The sequence below is a fragment of the Lepisma saccharinum genome, chromosome 8 (genome assembly GCF_977018435.1).
Source record: "Lepisma saccharinum chromosome 8, izLepSacc3.1, whole genome shotgun sequence".
Lineage (NCBI taxonomy): Eukaryota > Metazoa > Arthropoda > Insecta > Zygentoma > Lepismatidae > Lepisma > Lepisma saccharinum.
Window position 1 is genome coordinate 11,731,611 of NC_139236.1, and position 25,677 is coordinate 11,757,287.

General features: G+C 38.1%; 1 protein-coding gene across 1 annotated transcript in view; it reads right to left on the reverse strand.

Annotated features, from left to right (window-relative positions):
- The window catches only part of LOC145991358 (sodium-coupled monocarboxylate transporter 1-like), a 166,086-nt gene that overhangs the window by 53,899 nt on the left and 86,510 nt on the right, over positions 1 to 25,677 (reverse strand). Inside the window, exons 6-9 of the mRNA XM_083127356.1 lie at positions 17,824 to 17,978; positions 17,462 to 17,602; positions 16,947 to 17,055; positions 1,063 to 1,172 (exon numbers count right to left, since the gene is read on the reverse strand). Of these exons, the coding sequence (XP_082983482.1) occupies positions 1,063 to 1,172; positions 16,947 to 17,055; positions 17,462 to 17,602; positions 17,824 to 17,978 (515 nt within the window). The remainder of the gene's footprint in view (positions 1 to 1,062; positions 1,173 to 16,946; positions 17,056 to 17,461; positions 17,603 to 17,823; positions 17,979 to 25,677) is intronic.

Here is a 25,677-nt window from a genome sequence, read left to right on the forward strand (position 1 = left end):
TTGCAATAATGACGTTGTCTCGAGGAACGCTGTCGTAGACATTTGCAAAATTTTGATTAATTTCAGAGGGACTGTAATGATGTAATGTAATGATGGTGAAATGTACTTATTCTTTGTAATGATACGATAAGAAATAACATCATATGAAGTGGTAATTTGCTCAGAATATTATGTTGAACACAATTGTAACTATCTGATTAAAATGGATTTGGCATGTTTGATTTTGCGCGCCTCGCTTGTAACTCTTTTGTTTATTAAACTATGAGGGTACTACTGGAAGTTGTTAGGATTATAGAAATCACACCTTGTGCTTCAAATTTCAAATTACACTATTTTCAAAATGCACCAATGTGTTGATATTTGATACGAAATTGTTCGAAGTGAAGCAGCTTTATCCCATTGCATTCTTATGTCCGACAGTGCTCGAAAATGCAGAATGCCATTTATTCTCCAATGTCGAACATTGTTTAATCGAATCCCAGTATCGGCATGGGTAAGCTATACGAGGGCTGTTTTATGCATTGCATCCTCATCGTCACGATTAACCAAGACTTGCAGAGAAACGACGCTAAATAAAATGAATGAAATCAAGTCAAGATCAGATGTCAGCACTTCTATCTGTTGAGCTAAGATAAAAAATACTTGAATTTTTTGCATATTCGGATAGATGGTGTGATTGTTCCATATATATCCTATACGTTCTTTTTACAGAATATCAGTTGCTCGAATTAGTGTTATGGCAGCGTAGAAAACTGCAAGTTTGAATGACAGGGAAATAAGCTATTTTCTTGCAAATTGTTAGGATTAATTTAGGGGTGTAGACATAGACGAAATTTTATCTGCTAGACGTGATGTAAGTACTTCACCTAGTGATGAATCAGGTTCAATTACTGAAAACGATACTGAGGACGAAGGAGATTTGCCTGTATACTACTCAGTGCAGTTGCATCAGCCTTTGTGAACATTTAATTCTTTCTAAAATAATTTATAATTTGCAGTAATATACGAAGCCAGCGTGAGTAAATAATCATATGTATTTTCATGTGGAAAAAGTCAATTTACCTTAAACTTGCGCTGAAAACTCCTGCTACGAAGAGTCCAGAAAATCCTGGAACATCTCCCATCGTATCAAGTATAAACAAGGGCAGCAGCTGGTCGCTTTTAATGATTCTCTGCAGATTAATAAAAGTGAAAATATAATATGATTGGTAATTATATGTTATATATGATTAAGGTGTCACTCAAACTTAACGATACTAATAATACTTGTACAGCATATGAATAAGAGTTGGTAGGTTGGAAGCAAGAGAATAAAAAAAATGGAAATTTAGCATTCTATTTTGTATGGGTGTACATATTTACATACAGTTACGTTATCTTTGCTATACTCACAGCCAACAAGGTGCGAAAAGTGACCCTGGATCCTCACGATGACAAGAGATGCATCCTCGAGTGTGGGATTCACACATTGCCTTGGGGACACTATCGTTTGAAATATGACACGAAATGTATCGAATGTCCATAATCAAACAAAAATTCATCCATTACATCATACAAAAATAAATAAATAACCATGTCAGAAAGCAAATCATCATGGAAACTGCATCACCTAGCTTCAATAATCTCTTGCCTTCAACGTTATCTAAACTCAAAGGTCTGTTAATTTTTCACCTGAACAGCATTTGGACGAAATGCGATGAAGAAGTTTGCACAAATTTTTACGTCTTCAACAACAACTTAAATTTTTACAAGATTACGATCGGTGGGAAACTTCCGATAACCGTGAATCCGGAGAATTCGGGTGAAATTAAGGTTTCTCCAGGCAATAACATTTACCTAATCAAGCACGATAAGATGGACAATGCAACCACGTACGACGTTTCTACCAACGATTGTCTGTACGTCGAGCTTCTGGGAGAATATGACAAACTCATTCCTCTCTTCGTGGAATTGAGAATCACGTATCCGATAATAAAATACATAAACAACCATAATACCTAACGATATTTGTTGACACACGAAGAACGTGGATCATGCCAGCGAGATTCTTATGCTGGATGTTAGGGTTAAAAAGTTAAGAAGCGATCTGGTACCTTTGCAAAATATACTCAACACCAGTCTACAGTCGGAATTAGCAAGTCTTCAGTCTCAATGCTTGGATCCCATTCTCAAACTACTAGATTCTGAACTGAAATCTATTTTAAAAAATTATGTCGACGTACCGTCGATTGGCAAACGTGCAAGATATACAGTTGAGCGTTGGCTCGCTTCAGAACGACTTGGTCAAATTGCAGCAACTTCAAACGAAATTGAAACTTGAACTTGAAGAGCGAACTTACAATCTAGAAAAAAAAATCCGAACTTCAAAACTAGATAGATGACATTAAAGATGATTTCGACGTCGAACAGTTACATAACGCCATCTCAAACTTACGTGATGAATTTTCCACGATCGAAAGTGATTCTATCAAAGAGAAGCTTCAAACGGAAGAAATTCATAACACTCTCGAAGAAATTAAGAGTAAATTGCAGATTTTAGAAGAAACCATTACAAATTTACCTTCCTCCGACGAATTGCAAGTTATTGGTAAGAGCGTAGCGAATATCAAGCTTCAGTTAGAGGCGTACCAAGATTTTGAACACATTCAAACTACGATTGCTACACTCCAGTCGTCTTTGAAGTTGATTAACGATTAAATTAAAAATATCCAAACTCTCATAGAGAGCTTCCAAAATCAGACGATCAGTATTCAAGATACGTTAACTACGGTTCAGCAGAAGATTGATTAGTTAGAAAATTTTAACGTTGAATCTAATATGAACCATTTTCATCATGTCTTTGACAACATACAGCATGATCTCGAAAATTTGCAGAAGAGTGTTCCTTCGAACGAGGATTTACTGAAGTTGAAAACTACGGTGCCAACGTTGTCCGTAGCTAGTGACGTGGAAAGTATGAAAGCACTCGAAAACACGGTAAGTGGTCTTCCCACATCGCAAGAACTTAGCGCCGTTAAAAGAAATATTGCACGCATACTGAAACAGATAGAAACGGAATTGACAAATACGGAACAGATTCGGGATGAAATTTCTTTGCTTCGTGACATGGTGTCTATGTTACCAACATCGCAGAGTGTGACCGATCTCCAAACGCAGTTTACCGAGATGAGAAACATAATAAACGATCTTACTGGGAAAAGTTCCAAATTGCATCTATTAGAAAATCTTCAGAAAATTGTCGTCAGCGTCAGAGAACAGGTTGGTGGTCTGGAAACCAATGCTGCCTCTCAGGAATCGACGCTAGCCGGTTTCGGATCTATGTTGCAAGAACTGAACGAAAACTACAAACAGTTGAATGTTGAAATAAAAATCAAACCGTCATTTTCGTCTATAACGGATTATATCGTTGAGCAATTGTTACCCACAGAAAATAAAGTGGGACATGTTCAGAGTAATCTTGTTACTATCTATACTAAAATTGCCCAATTGTTTTCCTTGCCAGCTATCAAAATCAATAGCATACCGAACCAGCAAAAAACTTCCACGTTCTTTAAGGACAACTAGTTGTACGTATTGAGCCCACATAAGCCATATTACAGATTTTTAATCGACAGTATCATACAAATACACGAATTTTCATACTGGGCTCATCGAAAACAGATCGCCATTCCTACAATGACATTAATAAGAACCCTTTAGCGTACTGGTATAAAACTCATTCTGTATATGAAATACATAGGTATGAAGAATTTACGGTTTTTGATGTGGTCGTTGGAGATATACTTTTTTATTCAAAATACCAGTGAAGTGCCACCTTCGAAACATCCAATCACTTTAATCATTCTCTTCAAGCGACTCAATATCTAGGAAGGATATAATGAACAAGTTGCACAAACATGCGCGTCGCAACTACAAACGTTTAGCGGTGGTGACAAAAGGCATAGAGGATTTTTGGCAATGTGACCTCGTCGAAATGAGCAGCGGTAATTTGAAGAATTTACATAAGATCAACAAGGGCAACAAGTACCTCCTCACCGTCATAGTAGATTTTAAAAAATCGAATGGGCTTTACCTCTAAAAACCAAAACGGGAACATGTGTAGTGGAAGCATTCAAAACAATTTTCGATGAAAGTAGCAGACGACCTCGATTCCTTCAAACGAATAACGGCAAGGAATTCTACAACTCCGTATTCCAGCATTTCTTTCGAAAACACAACATTCATCATTACTCAACTTTCAGTCACATAAAAGCCAGCATAGTTGAACGTTTCAACCGAACTTTGAAAACACGCATGTCGACATTATACCGGAACTCGTAAACGATTACTATGACACAGTTCACAGCACGATACGAATGAAACCCGTCGACGTTACTAAATCTGAAGACCGGCGTTTAATTTCTACTGTGTATTCACCAAAGTACCTTCCCACGACCAAGAAACAGTAGTATGAAATACGTTATTACTGGGACATAAAAAGTACGAACCTCAATCAGATTAGTTTTGCTACACTTAAAACTAAGCCAAGATGTCCACATGAGCCTATTGCTTACAGTGTGCAACTCTGTCTAATCCAAAACTTTAGTAAAAAGCCCTCGGGGATTGCCTGTAAAAAGTACGACCCCCCTCAGATTGATTTGGCTACACGTACAAAAAGCTGCCTCTGTCAGATTGTTGTCCATAGGATCGTAAAAAATATGCCCCTCTTGGCATTGTTTTGGCCACACTTGAAACTAGGCCAAGATGCTCATATGAGCTTATTGCCTTTAGTGTAATACTCTGTCAAGTGTGCTTAAATACTTGACATTCAGTTCAGAGTATTAATATGTTAACAAGATTATTTTAATTCGGCACCAGGCCCAACTTGTTTATCTAGTACTAAGACAATGCATTATGCAGAGGCTTTCTAGAATTGCTCTGTGACTAATTCGTTCCATTTCAGCATATACGACCAGTGCATGATCATCAATTATTTTTAAATTCTTATACAATTCCTCCATAGAGCATTGTATAAAGTTTATGATCTTTTTTGTATATATCAATCTGATATTTGACCAATCCAGCTTATCTGTTACAATCCAAAGCATGTGTGTTAACTTATACTATCCCAGTTTGTCATAGAGAGATAATATGTGCTGGCATTATTTATTGCAAGAAGTTCAGTATCTGCGTTTGCAAGCACAGTAGGTAATTTCAAGACTAGCTGACTTTGAAATGTGCCTGGCACTTGAGAAACTCAAGTCGTTCTGTAAGGTCAATACTGTAGGTTGCTTGCTAACAGTTGTTCAGTTCATTTGAGTTGTGCAAGGCCACGTGGTTATTAACATGGTGCCTTGTCGACACATCCAGCTTGTCGTGTACATAGAAGATCAATGCTACATGACAACCCTGTGCGGACACGCATTTGCGATAAATCATTGCTTCTGTAGATCAACGTAGTAGATTATTAACTTTACGACCCATCATAATTTGTCAGACACCTGCGTTTTTTTAAAGTGTATAGTCTTATTAAGAATATAGTTTTTGATTTGAGCCCCAAGAAATTATATATAAATACCAAAACCAAAAATAGTAACACACTAAATATATATACGAAATATACACACTAAATATACAAAGCACACTGCTGAACCCAACTGATATTTTTATTAAATATATAGTATTTGATTTGAGCCCCAAGAAATTATATATAAATGACAAAACCAAAAATGCCAAATCAGAAATATTGCAATCAATGGGATAAAAATATATCTAGCTCTAATTGGGCTAAGCACCAACGTAATTGTGACCCAGAAAAACGCAAAATGACCACTAAAATATGCCCAAAATGCCATAGAAAATTTAGCAAGGCATACATCAATAGACATATAGGCTCTTTTTTCTGCACAGGCATCAACATTGCCCCCACAGCCATCTACATCTGGTCTAAAAAGAAAGCTTGTTACATCCGATAATGCTAGACCGGCAAAGCGACCACGCAATGGACCCATTCATAGTAGTTTTGACGGTCAACGTAGTGATTACCGTTTTGTATCAGAGTCAAGATGTGATATTAAGAATTTTTAAAACAGTAAAAATCCTGATATGCTAGCTATTCTAAATGCACAAAATGGCTCTTATAAGCTATCTCTTAAATTGTATACTGAATATAAGAAACCAAACGGCACAAAATTTACACACCATTTAAGCAGGTTGGTAGACCAATTGCTTGTCAAACAGTCTGAGTTTGCTGCTAAGGAATCGGGTTGGAGTCTTTGCGGATCCCCACACAGGCTCTATGTTAATATTTATGAATTCAGACCTCTACAAGGTTCTACATATCTGTTTTTACCTGACAATATCAAAAACAAAAAGTTGTGGTTAACGTAGAAAATACCGACCAGAAATGCTTTTTGTGGTGTATTTTGGCTGCTTTGTTTCCAGTTTTAGATCATCCAGAGCGAGTATCTTATTATAAACAGCACGAATATGATATTGATGATGCTATGGAGGGCTTAGAATATCCGATGTCTATCAAGAATATCGATAAATTCGAAAAAAGGGCCAAAGATAGCAATGGTATGCAATTATCTATTAATGTGTTTATTTGTTCTGCTAGTCGTGGCGATTGCTTAATAGAGCCTCTTAGAATTACAACCTTGATGATGACTCTGCTGTCCAGATCGATCTGCTCTTAATTGATAGAGACGGTACATACCATTACACTCTGATACGCAATCTTCAGGGTTTAGTCAGAAAACAACTAGGCAAATCCAATAGAATATACAAGTTGTGTCGAAGATGTTTGACTGTGTTTGATGGTCGAAAAGTAGTAAATTGTGTTGATGAAGAGAATACCGAAATTGGTAAAAACAAGTTGGTTGAACATTTAAAATACTGTGGCAACCATAAACCTGTTCATATGGCTATGCCTAAACCAAACGAAAATGCCAAATTCAAAAAATTCGAAGCCTTGTTGCGTCACCCAGCATATATAACCTGTGATTTTGAATCAAATCTCAAACCGCTTGCATTCTGCAGCCCAGATCCCGAAGAATCATCAAGTATAAGGTATCAGCTACAAGAAACCTTCTAGTTTTTGTTATATAGTTGTACAGGATGGTGTTGTTAGTAAACCATACTTATACATGGGGCAAGATGCTGTTAAAAAATTTGCACGTAAAATAGAAAATAAGTGCCGTCGCATAGCCCTCAATATTTTGTTAAAATCAGAACCTATGCTACCTTTAAGAAAGGATCAAATCGAAGATTTCAACAGTACAGAAAAATGCCCGGTATGCAATTCTGAATTTTCGGATACAAATATCAAGATGCGTCATCATTGCCATACGAACGGTCAATATAAACAGGCTTTGTGTAATAGCTGTAATATTAAGATCCAGAGACCAAAATTTGTCCCGATATTTTGCCACGGTGCATCTAATTATGATTTTCATCATCTGTGAGTACGTGGAATGTGGTAAAGCGTTTACCAGATTTTAAGTCTCAAACTAAAAGAAAAAGAATGGCGAGCTTCTACCCGATAACATTCTTTGTCTTATCGTTGGTCCTTCCGCATGTGGAAAAACCACGTTACTGGTGAACAATTTTCTCCTCCTCTCGGTAAGGAGATTATAAATGTCACAGAAGAGAACAAGGATCTCATAACGGAACTCGTACCTCTTGCCGCTCGAAATAATGCTCCAACGCCTCTCCGTAGCGTACACACTCCTCTCGAACTCAGGCAACCGGCGAAGTGTCAAGCCATAGGTAGCACTTCATCTTCTTCGGGTAAGATCGAGTTGGGTGCATTGGCGAGAGATTGATTACCTGACTACCGCGAAATTCGACAAGGACGAGGTGTTCAGATTGTACCCGAGCATGGAAACTAACGAAGGAGTTATTTGGAAAATTGGAAAATGGAAAGTCACATTTGAAGAAGACGACGTAAAAATTAATTGAGGTGAAAAAGATAGTTGGTCCAGTTACACAGGTACGGTTGGACTTTGGGAACTCATCACCAAGAAATATCCGAACGTTTACACGGACGAAGATGATCAAAGTTACATGGACATTTTAATATTGTCGGATGCTCTATATCAAAACAACGACGCTACTCAGAATCGTGTAAATCCAGCAGCCGAGAAAAATACAGGAATCTCATCAATCATATTTGGAACGATATAAAAAGTGGAAGCGGCGTCAAACGCTACAACACGTTACCAAAGGAATTCGTATGGGTGGACTACGTTAGGAAACTCGTGGATCGTTTACATGTCATAGCAGGCGAAGAAAATGCAGGTAATCGTAATTTTTGCAATGAGAAAGTAGGAATCGTGGACATGATCAGCACCAAACTCTACAACTTCATCGTGAACGACAGCAAAGGAATAGGATACCTGATCAAAATAATCAACACTCTTCCACCGAAATTTTGGAACGTGGCAGAAGGCAAGGGACTCGTGAACGATATCATAAACAAATTACCGTTCGAGATGCACATTCCAGGTTATCAGTAGTGCTGACCTGGTACCAAACTCGAACAACGCTTGGACAAAGAGACAGGGGAGGGAATCCGTTGGACTCCGCAAGCTAAGATCACGACATCGCTTCCAAAACACAAACAAATCTAGATGCACGTCACGAAGCAGATAGAAAATTGGAAGATGCAGCATTCGGGAGATTCATCAGTAGGGACGCTTCTATGGGAGAACGGGTTGCAGCTTTGGGCACGACCATCGCCATGAACAAGAAACGAAAATTGGGATGGGGTTTATAAATAAAACCCCGTAAAAAAATGACGCAGCTTCACATAACAGAATTTCCTATGGAATAGCTGCATTACATATTTATGATCGCTTTCGATAAAGGTGACGGGAAAATCGACTTGATCAAAATAACGTCGGAATTTCGTGCACCATGCAATATGGTACTTATGGACCACCTTCGGAAAATTTGCCACACGAAGAGTTTGCAAGATCTCGACGTCACGTTTCAAGCTGCAGGAGAAAAACTTGGACGACAGGTTGGACGAGCTTCTAAAGCGAGACAAGGAATAAGACGATACACCGACGATTCCAACAGGTCCAACATGGAAACAGCTAGCATCATCCTGCAGATCATTGCGTTGTCCAAAGCACGAACTTTTTTCTTCGACTCCCACGATATATAAATAACCGATTGCCAAAAATATAAGAAAACTTATCACGTGAATTATTCACAGACCTAGCGAGTAATCATATCATCGCGCTGAGTGAGACAAGAAAAAGTTTTCTCAAAATATATATATAAACAACCGATTGCCAAAAAAAAAAAAAAAAAAAACATCATCTTGAAGCCCAAGAGTGTAGTTTACCAAGTACCGTACTCGAATCTCAAAAATTTGTTTGCCCTCGATGGATTACTCACCAAGAAACAACGAGAAAAGAAACGTTCTTGCTTGTCCATACGGCACGGAATGAAATTGTTGGTCAGCACTCCTCAATTGAGCAGCGTTCGAGGAAAAAGACACACACGGAAGGTTTCATATTAAGCATTCCAGCAATTTTAGCAGGTTTGGGTGCCGTGCGAAGTTTGGCAGGTGGTAGCGCCGCCATAGCAAAAACCGTAATCGATTCAAAAAAGAACAAGGCAGAATTGGAAGAACAGAAACGCCACTAACTTGAAATGGAGAAGAGAGGTAAAGGCCTCAAGCAGGAACGCTATGAGGATTTTTTTTCTTAAAAAAAGAAGAACCGCTCAGTAACCGCGACATTGAATCTCTGATCGAACCGTTGGGAATCAAACACTTCAGAGGAGTTCTCATGTCAGATTCCTTACCCTCCGCCGTAAGAAAAAAGAGTGTGGAGTCGTCAACTTGGACAATTATGAAAATCCAGGTACGTATTGGATATGTTATCTCAAAAATTCAAACAATAACGCTTTCGTTTTCGATTCTTTCGGAGGTGTTCCACTATCGGGTATAGCAAAATATCTCAAAACATCCAAACTATACTACAACGACAAGAGAATCCAAGGTTTCGAGGAAGTGAAATGCGGTCATCTTTGCGTTTTCATTCTCGCTTTTCTGTCTCGAATAAATAACCCATCACTTCGAGGTTTCCAGAAAGCATCGTGGAACCTGAAACATCATCATGGGAATGTTCCATCTCACAAGCGAAACTTCGGTCTTGAAACTCACGTTGCACGAGGATATCGTCTATCCTAAATCCATAGCTCTTCGTGCATTCTACAGCATGTACCTGATTCATAACGTGACCGAACACAACAACACCATCAAGGTCGGAAACGAAAAAATCAGCATCATGCCGGGACAGTACAATTTGTCCACCTTGTAAGCCGAATTACTGAGATGAGTAATTCTCTCTCAAAATTCCGTGACCCACAGAGTTGAGTTGGTTTCCGCAACAGAAACCATGGACCTGGGTACGATCGGAGAACTTTTGCGTTTCGAGAACAACACAAATCTTGAACCTGGAATCAAACACTTCGGCGTCAAAATTCCAAAAGTTTTGGCCATCGAGATTCTGAACTTTCACTGCAACTCGGCGGAAGGCATGATCACAAGCAGACAATATTGGCAGTCACAAATAAAAATCATCGCGACTTTCAACCAAATTCGGAATTCATGGAACCGATCATCTTCACGCCCTCGTCACCAATCTACTTTCCCATATGCCGCAATCGAATTGACCAAATTGAATTAGTGGTGACCAACGAAAAAGTTATCAGCAACTACCACGACCATCGTGGAGATCAACATATAATAAATAACCATCGTGGAGCAAATCGAAAGTTACGAATTGCAATATTTCCCTCCCAACCGTCGCACGTTCGCCAATCTCAACGAACCGAACAGGGAAATCGAGTTCTACGTGGATGTAGGGAACGGATTCGTTCATCCTCACAGATCAGACCTGTACGTTAAATTCGACGTGGTGAAAAAAGAAAACGGAAAAGCATTAACGCCCAACGCAAATTTGAAACTCGTAGACAACTTCGTACCCTACCTGTTCTCGCAGGTTGAAGTCAAAAAACACGGAACGGTCATCGATAGAGTCGATTATCCAGGAACGTTGAAACTTTCGAAAACAGATGTCGCTTATTACCAAGCAGGAAGATTCGAAGCAGGGACAAAAATATCAACAAAAAGTCACATGGTACAGTTTCCCATGCGTCTACTTCCGGGTTTCTTCTCAGACTACAAGGAGATCATGTGGAAAGGATGTTTGAGAATTACTTTTCGCAGATCATCGAACGACAACAATGTTTTGATGTGATACAACTTGGGTCCGGACGGGATCACTCCGCTTCCAAACACTTTGCTCGAAGCAGCAAAATGCATCATTCGAACCATGGAGCTGAGAATTCCAGTTGTGGAATACGAAACCAAACACGCCCTCAAGTACAAAGCGGATATTTTGAAAAATCCACAGGCACACATTCAATTTTACAGTTACCAATGCGTGCAAAAACTCGCTTCCAGTAATCATTACGAATTCGACGTCACGACGAAATTCAACAACATACAGTACGACATGCCAGATTTCGTCATAGTACTCTTCTAGCCGGGAGGTACAACGACCATGAAAAAGATTCCAGCAAATTTGACAGCTGCAAGGTCAAGATCGCATACCTCAAAAACGGAAGAAACGAAGTTTTCCAGCGCGAAAATTACAACCTCGACATAGTACAAGATGATTTTCTTAAATTATACGAAACGTACACAGCTTACAAAAGAGTGACGGAGGGAAACATAGATGTATAATACACTCCAAGCACACAGACCCATGTTCGTCATCAACACGTCGAAAAAAAAACAGGTTCTGTTCAACAACCGCACCAACACCAAGATCGTGTGCGAATTTCACAATCCAATCCCCGACGACACCGTTTGCAGCGTAATCCTGTTGGCAAAGAAGTCGTTCGTCCAAGATGTCAAGAACGAGAGAGTAACGGAAGAGTTTTCACGTCAAAATTAAGAACAAGTATCACCATTTTCACAAAATTATCAGACATTCAAAATACTAAATTACAAAAATCGTAAAATGGCAACCGGATCTCGGTAAGAGATATCGCGAAAACCCCCCTGTGGATTTCGACGATGTAGAGAAATTTGGAGGTCCTATAGCAAAAGAAAATGGCTTTCACACTAACAGAATAAACCAAATCAAATAACAAGTCGCAAGAAAACTAAAGGAAAAGAGAAATACAGACAACAGAAATACAGATTAAAAAGATAAGGGTTTTAAAAAGATTAACGACAAACACAGAATAATATCCGAAAATGTTCGGTTTTGGTTACTTTGCTTTGGTTACTTCTTCAGAATAGGTCATATTATACTACTTGTACTTATAAGTATGTGCATAAATCAGCGTCTGAGTAAATATATGGACAAACTAATTGGAAACTTACCATTCGCCTGAAATGTGTCTCAAAACATACATCAACTGCCTCAAACGATACGAGATCATCGAGATCATACGAGATATAATCACCAAACAAAAGAGGCAAACAACAGAGGCACTTCTATCTTTAGATTTTTCCCAAGCATATGACAGGATGAGTCACGAATGCATGTACAAAGTTCTAGAAGCATGTTTTCGGAGACACCTTTGTCAATTGAATAAGGACGCTATATAACCACACGCTGCTAAAACTAAAAATAAATGGATTTTTGAAGACTAGTTTTAAAATACGCCGTCGTGTGCTACAAGGCAGTCCCTTGAGTAGCACCTTATAAGTCCTTACAATAGCCCCTTTATGTTTAGAATACAGCACAATCTACAGGGCATTTCGGTCGCTACCACAACAATAAAAGTTGGAATTTTCATGGACGATGTAACAATTTTCCAAAGGGATGAAAGCGATCTTCACAGAGTTCAGTGTCAAATTAAAAAAAAATCAACACACATCAGGCGCAAAACATAACAGCCGAAATCATTTCTGATCCACTTGGTGATGAGAATCCAATCAAAAAATTTAGCAACTAAACTAAAGTTTTGGGCATTTATTTTCATACAAATATCGAAGACACGATCGAAGCAAATAGTAAGCTCCGGTGTGAGAGGGCAATCGACATGAGAGAGAACAAGATGCGATCTTTGAGTTTAAAATCAGGAGTACGGTTCATTAATATTTTCTCCCTATCTATACTTTGATATGTTGCCATTCAAAACACAGCATATAGGCAAGGTCAAAAAATTGTTTGCACGTTTCTGTGGCAAGATACGATCTTCCACGTAGCAATGAGCGAGCTCACCTTATGAGCGAAGGAAGATGGTTTGGCACTAGTCCACGTGACTACACAGGCAAGAGCATTGTTTATGCAGACCGGCCTTGACATAACATTTTCACCGCACGAGACGGCGACCCAAGAAATAATACTTCCATTATTACGAAACATTCTATTAGAAGTTCCCATTGATATCCAATGCATACAAAGCAGTTTTATGTTTTTTTAAGGCAGTTACTAAGGAATGTAAACATCGCACCATCTGTAAAAATGTTATACAGTGAATTAACTAGTCAGACGATTACAGTGCCACGCATAGTTCGTGACTCTCCCAACCAAAATTGGCCACGGATATGAACAAACGTCACAGCAAAACATCTGTGAAGTGCCGGACAATCAAATTGGTAGAAAGTGGTCCACCGTGTTATAGTGACAGGAGGTAGGACCTATCAATACGGAATCAGTGACTCGCCAAACTGCTTCTCTTGCTTGATTCTTTAGCCCATAGGTTAACAAAATGTCGAAACTACTCTACGGCATGGACCAAGCTGAGAATTATGTTAAGTTGTATATGGAGCACATCAATAACTAAGTTCACGGAACAGACATAGTGATCCCAGAATTCAAATTATTTTCCCTCCCACGAAACAACGTGCAGTGTAATGGATGATAGCTCACTATTATATATACTCTTTCAAATGAACAGAGCAGTATCCCAAGAGACTTCAATTTATCTTGAAAGAACACTATATAAATCCATCCCCTAACCAGGAACAAATGTTACGCAAATTTCCTAATTGTACTCTATACCTAAATGTAGTTTCAACTAAAATGTAGTATACATATAAAGATAGAATCCTACTTCTGTATACTGTAGTTAATACGTAACATGTAAAACACTAAAAACATAATCTTCCTAAGCATGTGCATACGTTCTTGGATAAATAATAAAAAGAGTGGTTATCACATCGCTCTACGACCCCAGGGGTCCCGGGTTCGAACACCGGCCTGGGCATGGATGTTTGTGTGTGTCCATTCATCAATTTTATCACATCATAACTCATTCCTATCTTCGCAAATTAACCAATCAATCAATCGTGTATTGTCAGTGAAAATACCAGTTTTTAAATATCTATATTTTGAATATGAGATTGTTACACATTTATAGGCTCACTGAAACCACATGTATATTTTTTGGATACGAATTTCGAAATCGTCGACTTAAAAATAAATTCTACGTCCAAAAGACAAAGGAACATGTGCTATCAGGTGCGCTAACAAACTACTATACAGCGCGAAGATTTGTAGTTGATTAGCCCACCGGATATGTAATAATATCACAAATTTTATAAGCATCCACCCCCCCCCCTTTTCCTCCTCGGTGCGTAACAAAATTAATATCTTTCAACTCACCCCATATGTTTCTCTGAAATAGTTATGAGCAGCTGGGATTGAATTATCATGTTACGACAGGCCCATAGCGAGTGGTAGGCTAAGGGGGGAGGGGGTTGTCGCTGCGGGTTTCATGTACACTTCTCCAAATGTTACATGACCGGCCTGAAAGATTTCTAAGTCCAAAAATCGTTAACTTGGAAATATAGCTCTTGAGAACAGCAGAGCAGAGCCAACTGTACTCAGGTCCCTCTACTAGGCGAGAAACCCTATGGTGAAAGATGTATATTTTGTTTATAACATGAAGTCAAAAACTCTATTCGCCCAACATATTAATAGAGAACAAAACATAAAATTCAAGTATAAGGAAAAATTTAATAGAATACTTGCGATTCGGCATGTTAAAATTGGCATCAGAGAAACTGTTGTGAGGTTGGAAACACTTGACTTGCTAGTGGTCCACCTGAAGGAAATCGCTGTCCAAGTTTGAACACAAAAGGGCATAATTACGAATAGATTATGCAAATAAAACAGTACAGTTGGCTACTCTTTTTCTGATGGTTCTGAAGAGCTACGTTTCCAAGTTAACGATTTTTGGACTTAGAAATCTTTCAGGGTGGTCAGGTAACATTTGGAGAAGTGTACATAGGGCGCAATTCAAACCTGTCTAAAAGACAACAAAGTAAGAATATGCGAAGATTATTTTTATACTTTGCAGAAGTAAGGGGAGAAGAGGAACATACTCGACACTTGTTTCCAGTGAAGATTTTCGAATCATGAAGTGATCTTTATATACTTCCTTTTGGAGGTTACCACTTAAAAATAGATGTCAGCATTCAATTCGGTATATGACGATCCCTGTTTGACCACCAAATGAAGTGCTCTCTATCGATCGATCATCGATTGATTGATTGATTGATTTGTTATATTTTATTTCGCTTTTTGTGTCACATTTGGCTAATTTGCGAAGATGGGGATGAGTGATGACATGATGCAATTGATGAATGGACACTCACAAACATCCAATGCCCAGGCCAAGATCCGAACCATGGCATCGTAGCGCGATATGCTAACCTCTCCTCCACGGGGGCTAGCAAAGAGATCTCTACCATGGATCCTTTTCAATTTATAAGGTTAATACGAAGTTACAGAATTAATTTATATATAGTGTACTGCGAGAGGTACTGAGATCTTTGTCCCACATCTCCACCACGTAATGTGACAAGGGTGTTAACGAAGTACTTAAGGATGTAGCAGTATAACTATGTTCAACTGGTTTTACATGTTGTGGATATCTCTCTTTGACTCGGCGAAGAGGCAGGAAAGGCGGAGGAGCAAAGCACACTGACCTAATCGGACAAGGGCCCCTCTGGCGTCTAGGACTCTGGTGTCGACCACGACAAGAGCGAGGCAGTCACCTCGGACAGCAGGTGCTGGCTGTCAGCACCCGAAAGGTGGCGCGTATCGACAGCCCGACAACGATAACGTCTGCACACTCCTGATGTTTCCAAAATGTCCGGGGTGCTTATTCGATTCGCCACGTGCCGTGTTTCGGATGAGCTTGCAAGCTACGGTGCCACTACTTCCCTCTTTCGATCAGAAAGAGCGACCCGGATTGCAAGCTTGATTCTGTCTAGCCAGAGGAATTTTGTTATTGTCGCAGCCTTGATTGGGTCACTGTGCTCGAGTTAGACTTAGTGCTTAGTTTGAGCTTTTGATATCCATTCGCCTTCCCATGACAATGGATATATATATACGTATTTGTTTTATGTTTAGTTACTGACATCTCAACTTGCTTCAAAATGTTTGTTTTTCCTCTGATGTCTTTCCGAGAAATAAAATCCTTAATATTATTATTTGAAATATAAATTGACAAAAAAAATCAATTTTCATAGAATAGTTAACAATTTTGCTTAATTGAAAGCAAGAGAAGATAAAATCTAATTATTATCTTTCTGAGATATCAGTCTGTTTTTAAAAATATTTTGTAAATTTGAGTTCGAATAATGTGTAATACGTAGATCATAATAATGCTATTTTTTCAAGCAATGTTGAATAATTTAAATATAAGAAACTTTCCATGGACAACATATTGCACACTATATTATTTTTTATTTATTATTCTTAATATTTTTTCTTATTTTACTTGTAGGCTTATATTCTGGTAACTCACTGATGAAATTTCTTTGTTTCAACGTATTAGTAATATTAATTCTTTAAATATATTTTTCAGAATGTAAGACATAACTGAAATATTCGTAAATACACTATACTTATTTTTAAATTCAGAAATGCAAACCTATATCATTTACTAGAAGAAGAAAACATTTGCTTCCTTACCTTCGTAGTCAATGGATCGCAATCTTTGTATTTAGCGTACGTAAGTATTCCCGTGTAATATGTCATAGATAACATAGCACATACGCCAATCATGTTGGCCCAGAGAGATCTGAAAAAAATGGTATAAAAATGTAGTACAAGGCCATTAATACATTATATTTGAGAAGAATATATTCATAAGAAATACAGTTTTCTACTAGGACCAGTTAAAAATTACGACTGAGGTAATTGTATTTCATTTAACACATAAACTGTAGTATGGTAATATGTCTGTGGCCCTGTTCCAGAGATGAACCTTATATTATCAAATATATATCAAGGATTTTTAAATGTTATATTGGTAGACGAATGGTTTAATTCTGTGTTTCTATATTTAATGGCCAGAGTACTAATAAATATAAGTTTGAAGTATAGTATTCTTTCAATTAATATTAATGGCAATTATTTTTAAAATTATAAAATGTATCACAGCTATATAACTTATTCCTATCACAACCTATAATGTAAAAGCTTACTTTCTTGCCTGATTAAGACTGCTAGCAGCCATGAACCTTTGCACGTATTGTTGGTTTGTGGCTAACTTTGCCATATCTTTTATCAATGATCCGACAATTACACTCCAGAATGTGTGACGTATGGTTGGATCAGGATTCATACTGCAAATTAAATTAAAATATTAGCATTCATTTAATTTCCAGGTAGTATGGAGAGACTATAATTAAAAATTAATGTAACAGTAAATTTTGAATTGCAATATTTTATTTACATTCGTTAGAATTAAAGTGACTCTCTTTGAAGTATGAAATTGAAAATCAAAATGAAATATATTCAATTCATTCCATGCAAAAAAAATGTAATAGTGTTATAACAGAAATACTTGAAAAATTCGATTCTCCCAGAACGATCATTGATTTCCCACACTTCAGACGGACTACCAACTTCAATACTTCCTTTAATGATGATGGCAATTTCGGCAGCAAACATAATGAATCCCTGCAGTAGGTCTGCCCAAATAACAGCTCTTAGTCCACCCTGAAATAAATATTTATGGTCGTTACATTTGCAGTTGAGGTCGGAAAACATTTTCATTAGCAGAGACTCTATATTTATTTTGAATGCAAGGCATGCAATTTCAGCTTCGAAACCAGTTTAACAAACTATTGACAGTTTTTCAAAAATTTTGACCATGAGCTATTTGTGGATACTTGAAATCAGAAAACTGTATCACATGCAAATTATTGGAGTCAAAATTTAAAATGTTACACAGAATCAATTTACAATGAAAAAACTTGAAAAAAGGAAGAACGTAGAGACGTCGAAATGAATGAGCAAATACCATAATTTTAAAATTTTTTGACTGGAGGAATAAGAGACAAACGCCTTGAGATTTATAAAAGGTTCCTGCCGAAACTCAAACATCAACATATATTGAAGAAACTGTTACAGGACTCAATAATGATAGTTGAAACGTGGCATTGAAGGAAGAGAGGAATTAATTTAATGACGTAATGCTTAATAATTGATTCACAGATCAAATTCAAGATATATAATTGGTAATAAGAGGATGTACACCATTGAAGAAGATCATTAAAGGTACATAGTTTCAAACTTAAACCAAATGTGTGTGCCAATTGGATAAGAAGCCACATTAAGAGTTCAAATCGTTAACACGAATTGAAGTTTTAACGAAACATTTTGAAATACATAATTTATGCCTCGCTATTTAGATGAAGAAATAAACATGACACAACCCTAGGAGCATCATCAACATGCAAATGAAAAATATGTGTTTATACTGAAGAAGAGAATACATGTACTAAAACAAGTCGCAAGATCATAGAATAACATAATTATAGTTTGTTTGATTGGCACGGAGTTCAGAAGAGGATAAACAGATCGCTGATATATTCAAAGAGAAATTACGGAAGTGTGATTTATTATCCGGTATGTGCAATTCAGATGATATTTTGATTGAATCTCAAAAATAATAAATAATAAAATAACCGGTAAATAGTATGACCTTTTGTTACTTTGTAGCACATAACGCACATATGCGTCATGGTTTATTGACATAGATAATCTTTATTTTCGCACAGTTTTGATATTTCTCAAAATTATGACTTCCATTATTTTGTATGTTCCTTCTAATAAAACAATTTTTTGCATTACAATGTAATAGTATTATTATGATGCACATGTGTTATATGTATTCATACATATTCATTATATAACGCAGTATAATGAATTAAAATAGCTATATTGATGCATAGTTGGTTCAACAGTTTGTTATGTATTGATTTAACGTGACAGAAAAACGTCTAAAAGCAATGTTACATTTATAGGTTTTCTAGTAAAATTCCAATGATAAATTTCGAAAGTTCCCGTATATTCATTTCATTTGTGCTAAAAAGCAAAACAAAGTTAAATTCGAAGTCCTGGTTTTCCTGGATATTCTAAATAACTAAAAGCAGTGTGTAATGATCCTGCGAGGTCATCACAATTATTTAGTTTCTGAATGTTATTATTCTATGTTAATAACTAACTCTGTGAACGTTATTTATATTAACCATTCTTTGTAAATGGTAATAATGAGGTCAGGTGCTTTGTGTTAGCATATTATGCTGAGTTGTAATGTTAATCAGTCCCTGCGTGGTCGCAAAGAATATGTATTATTTATCTGATAATTGTATATTAACGTTTAGCACACGTTTAATATTATATGTATTCATCTTTGTGCCTTGTGCACGTAGTTCAATTGACTGCCGTAGAGATCGCCTTGCCTGCTCTAGCACGGTTACACGTAGTTCGCGTGAACGGCGCTAGAGGCGCTACTTGAACCGAGGCTATATAACCAGCCGCGGAGCAGATTTTCTTCGGTTGGCTTTCAGGTCGGCTCACGATAAGATCTCTCTTACCAACTGACCCGGAAGAAAGGAGCACTCCGCTCTGGCGAGAGGCCAAGCTTCTTAAAGAAGGAAGGAAGGTGCACTCCGCTCTTGCGAGAGGCCAAGCACCCGAGAAAAGCCGCACTCCGCCTTCCCGCGAGAGAGGTTGAACTCTGCCTTTGGCAAGAGAACCCACTCCACCTTCGAGTGAGAGATACCCACTCCGCTTATTGGCGAGAGAGAAAAACTCCACTTTAGAGTGAGAGGACCCGCTCCGCTTGTTGCGAGAGGTTTCCTCCCCCCATCAACCTGCGGCACCCCGCCAGGGTAGTGTGGCGTGGGGTTTCTAGGCAACCGCCCAGAAGGTAAATTACAGGTCAGTGAAATACTTCGGTTATCGTGAGAGTGACCCTAATAGATGCCCCTTTGTTCCCCGAAAGCCAACAGTTCCCTGTAAAAGCCTGCAGCTATAGAAGTCGGCGCTAGCAAAGAACTGCACTTCCTGACGTTTGTTGGAGCTAAGGATACGACCCCAGAGGACAGCAGCAGCAGTGTATCTGTTCCCAGTTTACGGCAGTTTGCAGAAGCCATTCTCCCCCCATTGTGTGGCAATATATTGGCCAAGTGAGTGTAATATCCTACACGGGCGTGTGCTAAACTTACAACGTTTATAGTTGCATAAGTGTATCCAGCTACGTTCATTAAACTTTCTCTAACGTTGGACTGTGTACTTATTCCCGAACCCTGAGTGAAATAGAGTCTCATGCCACCGCTGGAGAAAAGGTTAGCATAATGGGTAAACTTTGCAGAGCGTATGGTGCTACTGATTGGTCGTGGCCAAGTTAGTAGACTTGCATCCAGCTGACGTGCTCGTGTAGGTGTAGTAGGCACCCTTTCCCGAGCAGGAAGGACGTTGCAAGTGTATTTTTTGTATTGGTACAGGAAATAATAATTGTAATAGTTCAGACTAACAATGTTACCAAGGAAAAAGAAAGCAATTTCTTTGCTGTCAAACGATAACCTGACACATGAATAAGGAATAAGACAAAATGAACTATAATGTCATTCGATTCAACAATGCTAAGATAGACGTTAATGTTAATTTCAAACAATCCTTCAGCAATGTGGAATAAAAGACTTAAAAGTCTGCTGTGCAGTGCTGCTCATGGGCAAGCATTCAAGGAAGGAAATACGTAAGACCCAAATGTGAGTCAAAGTCACACAGCTACAACCCCATTTGACCAAAAATGCGTCACCGGTAGCGAACGTGAGTTTGGATAGTGCCATTCAAGATAACCACAATTCCAATATATCTTGGATATTGGGATATACATTTAATTAGCTCGACGTCGAATATTTATTTAACGTGCCTGACGTCATTCTGGTTCTACATTACAATGGTAATGTCAAACCCACAAAACAATTAAACAAATAAACAAAAGGCAATCATTAAGAACCTATTTACCTTTTGTCCCAGGGTAAGTGCCATCAGTTGGAGCCCAAGAGATTACATAGGGTAGAACAAATCACACCACAGGGTTAGTTCTATATATATACACTGTAATTTCTATAATAGAGCACATGCATAAACATTACATCATTGCCCCTTTCATTCTCACAGTCACACTCGCATTCATTTCTCGGCAATCCAATAGACATGAGTAATTAATACAATAATAGTTCGGCGGCATGTTTAAAGTTAGCTACATTAATTTAAACTGTTCTTAATTTGACATTTACTTTTGCATTTCCGGGAAAAACATGTTCCGGTCGGAGCTTCACCTGTACGACAAAACACTACTCCTTTTAAGTTGTTGTTGTTGAATGAATGTTAATCTATATATTGTTAATTTTGAGGTTAACAAGGATCACTGATGTATAATTATATTGACAATTTATAGCGTCGTACAATCTGAATGTTAAATACTTTGGATGAATGGATAATTGAACGCTGTACGGTTTTACATGTTAAAAATATAGTTGATGCAATTTAATCACCGTAATAAGCAATGTCTTAGTAATGTTTACGTAATTAGCGAGTTCATTGGATGTCACGACGGGGCGAACGAAGCTTATCCATTTTCACGTCCATTCCGGCTTACCTTTGTCGGCTCTGACTGAAGTCCTCGTGGTGAAGTCGTGGATGTTTGCGGCGTGGTCAATAGATGGCTTCCGGGCGATAAGATAGGATCTCCGCATCTTCAAGGTGGCAACTGGGTCAGACGCCCCCCCAGCAGGGCCTTTCTCTGTCTCTACTCCATCTTGATAGTACACAGACACGTGCGAAATAACACAACACGGAACGGTGCGACACACAAAGCGGATACTTTAAGCGGGTGGTTCGCGAAAGATTGTGCACGATAACACGCCGAAGAAAATCTGAGTAAAAACTGGTGGTTTCCCTTCTCTGTGCGTCTATTTATTTGTTATTCAAAAGGTCTGTTACGGTACCCTCTCTGTCCAAGCGTTGCTAAATTGTCCTCAAGTCGTAGGCTCTTGTCCTGCTATCTTCGCCCGTATATTTGGAGTTCTTTGACCCTTCTCGAGCAGCACCTCGAGTAGAGGTTAGCCAAAGACCAGGCCCATTGTAACCTGCACGTTCGTTCCGAAGACAGTGCCAGGGAGTCTGTAGCTATTGTTATCCAGTCTAGCTCTTTAACCTTTAATATCGGGCTTAATTTATCTCCTATCAAATTCTGCTTTGGGGATTTCGTCGATGATAATCTGCTGCTGGGCTGTCTTTAATTTCAGTTGAATCTGACCATTGGTAACAAAGTTGTATTTTTATATTTCTTTACCCGAGGCTCGGCCTCTTCTCTCGGGAAACAGGCTAGTCCTTCGCTCTCTGCCGTCCAAGTCCCGGTGAACAGCCACAATCCAATGCGTATTATTGCTTATTACGATGATTAATTGATTTACCTGATAATTAGCAAGATTTTATCGTTATAACATTCCCCTCTCCTTACACATGAATTTTTTCTGAGCTTAAGACTATACGCGAAGGAGAAATTCATCAAAACACAATTAATAATTAACGTTAAATCTTGCCTAATTGTTACACACAGGCGCTCGAATAGGGACTCGAACCCTGGAATATATAGTTGTCTTTCTCTATAGACTAAATTGCACTTTTCAATTAATTTACATTATTACATTTAACATTAACCAAACATAAAATCGCAGGATTACTCAACATTCATTTTCAGTTCTTGACTCTGTAACATTGGTCATTTAAACAAACACCTTGCTAACACTTATGAGAATTATCCTATTATGTATGCATATACATATGTAAACTTACTACATTCACACTCTAAGTTATGATGAAAATTCACTCTTTGAGATATAGTTCAGAATTATTGAGTTATTACATAAAATATTTCTTATCATCAATTCAAACCTTTTAAAATACATGTTTCTTTACTAAATAATATCTATTCTGGGTAATAAGAATATAAATAATACGTTATTAATGTTGGCATAAACATAACATGATATATGCTCAGATATTGATATGTATATATATATATATATATATATATATATATATATATATAAGTTCTCAGTTTTTTGAATATTAATAAGAATAATAATATCATAATTGTGTTAACTTATTTACACTAGTATGCGGAATAATTTACAAGTTAAAAGGCTCTTTCGATGTTCAATACTCTAGGTTTTTTCTAGTTGTTGAAGCCACATCTCCCTCTTTTCTTGAGAACAGTTCCATTTTTTGAGGTTATCTATGTGCTGTGGGGTAATTTCCTTTCCTTGTTTACAGTTTCTTAATTTTAAAATATTATTACTAATTTCTTCTTCGCAAAGGAATGGTCCTTCATAAAGATGAAAAAAATTGCTTATCTTCTTGTTGATTTGTGAGCTTAAGTGGTGGCTTTTTACAAATACTAGATAGCTTTCCTTTATTTCTTCTCCGATTCTGCTTTGTTTCTGGTTTCTTCTTGTCTTTTGTTTCCTTACTCTAGTTTCTTTTTTGTCTGGATCGAAAGTCTCGAAATTCTCCAGACCGACTTTCGAAAAAATCTCGCGTTGCGAATTTCCCGAGTTGGAAACACTGAGTTGCTCGGCCGGTATCCTTATACAGCTGTTTTCCCGCTGGCTAACGTCACGGCTGGTTGATGCTTGCTGGGCCGACCCGAAAAGGCTGTTTTCTGGGCACGCCCCCCTTCGTGTCTCCTCTTCGTGACGTAATCTGTCAGGTGGTGTGAGTAGGCATTCTCCCCGGGCGTCTAACTGTAGCCGGGCCACATCTTGTCGCCGATCTAAAGTCGCTCTCTCCATCCTTTGTACTTGATTTGATAGCGTGGATTGTCTGCCATTAAACGTATCTTCTAATTGCTGGAGTTGATTCGCTGTCGCAGTTTGATTGTCGTCCACTCTTCTTTCAATTCGTTCCATTCGGCCCTCTGCTGTAGTGTTATTCTCCTCTACTCTTTCCCCCATATTCGTCATCGTTTCCTGGATTTGGCCAAATCTTTCTTCCACCATTCTGGAATCCGCTGAAAGTCGACGATCAACCATTCGGAATTCCTCTTCCATTCTCTTCTCCACGTCATTCTTCTTTTCTTCTATCTTCTCTCCCAGGTGTGCCAGGTGTTCATGGATCTGCCTGTCTTCAGTTTCCACTGTTTTATCCAGGTTCTCAATGTCTTTCGAGTTATCACGATGTCTTTCAACACACTCTTCTTGGGCCTTTTCTATTTTCTCATCATTCTTTTTTAATGCTTGTAGAAACTGATCCATCATCTCTCGGTGTTGTTGTTTTTTCTCTCTTCTTCGCAATTCTTTTCGCCTTTCCTTCTCTTCTTCTTCCAATTTTCTCTTCTTCTCCTTCTCTTCTTCTTCCAATTTTCTCTTCCTTTCTTTCTCTTCTTCTTCCAATTTTTTCTTGTTCTCCTTCTCTTCTTCTTCCAATTTTCTCTTCTTCTCCTTCTCCTCTTCTTCCAATTTTCTCTTCTCCTTCTCTTCTTCTTCCAATTTTCTCTTCTTTTCTTTCTCTTCTTCTTCCAATTTTCTCTTCTTCTCCTTCTCTTCTTCTTCCAATTTTTTCTTCTTCTCCTTCTCTTCTTCTTCCAATTTTCTCTTATTTTCTTTCTCCTCTTTTCGACGTTCTTTCCCTTCTTCATGTTGCTTCATCATCGTAGTGAAGAGCGCCATTATCGCTTGAACATCCATGGTGCCTTGGGTTGGTAACACTGCCGTTGGCTGCTCACTTTCAGGGATAACGGTATTCTCCGGAGCACGGTTGCTTTCTCCTCCCTGGTCGCCTTCCAGTAACGTCACTTCCTCTCCTTCCTTTGGATTGTCCATTTCTTCAATCTTCTTCCTTTGTCGAGTTATTCTCTCCATCACCCTTCTCCTCGGTCGTTATTCTCTCTCTCTTCTTCCTTGGATTCGATGCGTTCACGCAGCGAGATATAAATTTCTCTTTTCCTTTTCATAAATAGACCCTACGGGGTTTTACGTCTCCCCCCTTACCATCCTTGATCGATGCTTTATCCTTATCGCCGCATAAAAAATCCAAAATCTCTCGCTACGTAAATTACTTTAACCATTATTACTTCACGCTCACTATATATATTGCACAAACAATTAAATACTCAATTCACATGCTAACTATGCGTAAATACACTTAAATACTCTAAACTAGAAAATTACTGATTATAGCAACACAAAGAACTAAACGCTTCATACTCTAGGCGTCCTGCGTGGTATTTTTTTAACTGCAATAAGTGATTAATATTTGATTTTCTACCTCTATCAATCTCTTGGTTCCTGTCGAAGGCATGTAGGCACATAGCTCTATAACTGAATAATTACGGCACAAT